General features: G+C 44.9%; 1 protein-coding gene across 8 annotated transcripts in view; it reads right to left on the bottom strand.

Annotated features, from left to right (window-relative positions):
* VEZF1 (vascular endothelial zinc finger 1) overlaps window positions 1-2,123 on the bottom strand; it is an 8,110-nt gene extending 5,987 nt beyond the window's left edge. For 4 of the 8 annotated variants that reach the window (XM_035889283.1, XM_035889309.1, XM_035889316.1 and 1 more), the window contains exons 1-2: window positions 1,426-1,908; window positions 622-685 (exon numbers count right to left, since the gene is read on the bottom strand). In XM_035889283.1, the coding sequence (XP_035745176.1) occupies window positions 622-685; window positions 1,426-1,820 (459 nt within the window). In that variant the 5' untranslated portion in view covers window positions 1,821-1,908. Of the gene's footprint in view, window positions 1-621; window positions 686-948; window positions 1,193-1,425 lie in introns of all 8 variants that reach the window. The other 4 variants (XM_035889286.1, XM_009633912.2, XM_035889304.1 and 1 more) reach the window with 2 other exon arrangements.
* Window positions 2,124-2,865: the final 742 nt, after the last annotated feature.

Genomic DNA, 2,865 nt, shown 5'->3' with positions numbered 1-2,865 from the left:
TTTTTTTTTTTTTTTTTTTTTTTTTACACAAGGCTTTTATTTGATATGATGAGTCACTAAAACACAGGCTGGAACAAGCATGGGTATTCCAAGCAAAACAGTTAATTGTTCAAGGGCAGTCAAGTTATTTCTCTTATACTCAGTCATCAACCTATGACAACTTGCTTTCACCTTCCAGAAAAATAACGGATCCAGAATCAACTATTCCAATCCATTTTAAATGGATATGCTGAGAAACACATTTAATTTAAATATGCTGAGAAACATATTTAATTTAAATATGCTGAGAAACACACTTGCACGCATTACTCCGGTAATCAGCACTGAGCTGAGGACACCGTTACAATCCTACTACTAAGTTAAGCGCACCCGTGTTGTTCTCCAAGAAAGCAAAAAACGCCTCATCTTCCTCAAAAAGTAGCCACAGCATCCTTTTAAACTGCCTCTACGCTTACAGCAGAACTACAGTGCTGCTGGTATGGAAGGCAAGACGCGACTTTATTCCTAAACTTGCTTTCCAAAGAAAAATCCAGGAGCAAATACAGTTCTGGAAAGGTTTTTCACCTGAGATTCTAACGCTACAACAACATATTGTTCTTAATAAATAATTTTAGCCCTTACTTGGCATTTGAAGGGTCTCTCTGTTGAGTGAACATGTTTAACGTGACAGCTTAAATGATCGGGCCTGCAAAAAAAAGAGAGGAACAGAAGAGAAAATGCACACTGTTACAAATACATAGTAAGGACACCTCGGCTAGCGGTGCTGAACACTGCGCTGATGACCCCTTGCAGCCCACAATCCTTGGCACGGCAAGAATAAATACATTCCCCGTACCTACGCAGGGGCTTTCAGCTAGAGTAACACATAGTTACGCTGAGACCCAACCTGCGGTTTAAAACTTAACCGTGTTCTTTTTACACACCTGAAAATGGTACGTTTGGTCGTACCTTGTGTAAAGGTGACAGATGAACAGCTCTAAAGGTTGAAGATTTCTCTGTTGCAAGCACAGATAGAAATACAGCCAGCAGCAATGCAAGCTCCCCCACAATGCTCTGTCAGTACGCCTCAGCCTTGCTCCGAGACAAGGAGACAGTTTGCCTGCCGTGCCCCGTCCGGTCATTGACCGTTGCGAAGGCTGGTAAAGGGGCTCCGTGGTCGCCACCAGTGACACAGACACGTGTCCTACAGGACCTGGATGAGGTCACAAAATCATTTCAAAGCATTCTCATAAAAGAGCGACCACTTTTGGCCACTGCCAATCTAGCTCAGATCAAGACCCACACCCTTGAGGTAAACAAGGCTCTTTATCCCCTCACCAATCTTCTAAGATGTCTGGTTCTCCTAGCCCCTCGCTATGATAGCTTAACCCTTCTTGGTTATGAAAAGCCAATACTTGAGCTCGCCTGGGATTTTCTACATGGTACCTCGAGAAGCCTTTTCCACAAACACCACAGGTGTATGGTTTCGTGATGCCACCTTCGTGAGACCTCACGTGGTAGGTCATGCGATCCTTTCTCTTGAAGCGCTGATTGCAAATTGGACATTCAAAGGGTTTTTCATCTGAGTGGGACAGCTTGTGCCGGTTGAGGTGGTAGACGTCCCTGAAGGCCTTTCCGCACATCTCACAAGCATGGTTCTTCTTAACGGGCTTGCTGGGCTTCTTCACCGTCTGAGTCACTGCCATAGCCGTTGCGCCGGCACTACTGCTGGGGTTGGTGGCAGAGGAAGACGTAGTGACTGTGGAGAGGATGCCTGCGATAGTCGAAACCAATGAACTTCGGCTGTTGTCACCAGCGATGGTCGAGATAAGGGGCACCATTGTGGTGGGAGTTTTCTTTGGCCGTGACACTAACTTTATCCCTGTGTGGCAGGACTCGTGACGCCTCAAATGGTAGCTGTCCCTGAAAGCTTTGCTGCAGTAAGTGCACACAAAGGAGGTTTTAGGTTTTTCCTTTTTAATCCCAACAATAGCATCCTTTAATGTTTCTGGTGCAGGCTGAGGTTTCTGCGTTATTGGTAAGGGCAGAATCGGCTTCTGATCGGGTGGCTCAACAGCAGAGCTCAGGAGAGGCAACAAACTGTTCTGTGCTGCCTGCTGTTGGTGATGTGAGGCTTCGTGTGCCTAAAACCAAACATTCACACTTAAATTCTATTGATGGGTGCTCACTCTGACACGCTGCGAACATTTACAAACTACAGGAAAGCACATTCTAGACCAAAAGCCATTGAAGTAACAACTGGGAAAGGTTACATAATTCTGGTTTTGGACAGGATAAACTGCTCGCGCTTTAAAGGCATTGGCTGTGCAGATTCTGTGGTAAGCGTAGGAAGGCACACATCACAACAATCAAATAATTATTAAGTTTCCGGAGGGCAACATTTCTTATGGAAAACAACGAGGTGCTTGTCAGATCTTTTACTAACACAGCGTTTGATCTTTACATAACAGATAACTTGTTTTGCTAACGATCATATCAGATGCCACCTTGGGACTATCTTTGGAGCATATGAATGTACTGACGGGAGTTGCAAAATAACGCCCCACCTTTAAGCCGAGCTTAGCGCCTGTTGAGAATTAAACTGCAGCCACACAGAGCCAGGATGCGTCTTATTTAAACAACGTGTTCGTACCGGCGTGTTAGCACTGAAACCAAAGCAACTTGAATCGAGAGCTGTCTAAAGCCACATTTCTATATTTAGCAGGTTCCCGACGCTTTTATACACTGACCACTGTGCTCTTTGCGTCTGCAAACTAATAAGAATAGCGACATGTTCTTTTTCTCTTCGTCAGCAGCTACTTTGTGATAGGAAGAGAAGCTAATCGATAAGCACTGATAGATGCCTAGAGATGCTGGCGAACGCAG

Source organism: Egretta garzetta, unplaced genomic scaffold, assembly GCF_000687185.1.
Source record: "Egretta garzetta isolate BGI_Z169 unplaced genomic scaffold, ASM68718v1 scaffold120, whole genome shotgun sequence".
NCBI lineage: Eukaryota > Metazoa > Chordata > Aves > Pelecaniformes > Ardeidae > Egretta > Egretta garzetta.
Note: the sequence above shows the minus strand (reverse complement) of the source record. Positions and strands in the feature narration are given on the sequence as shown.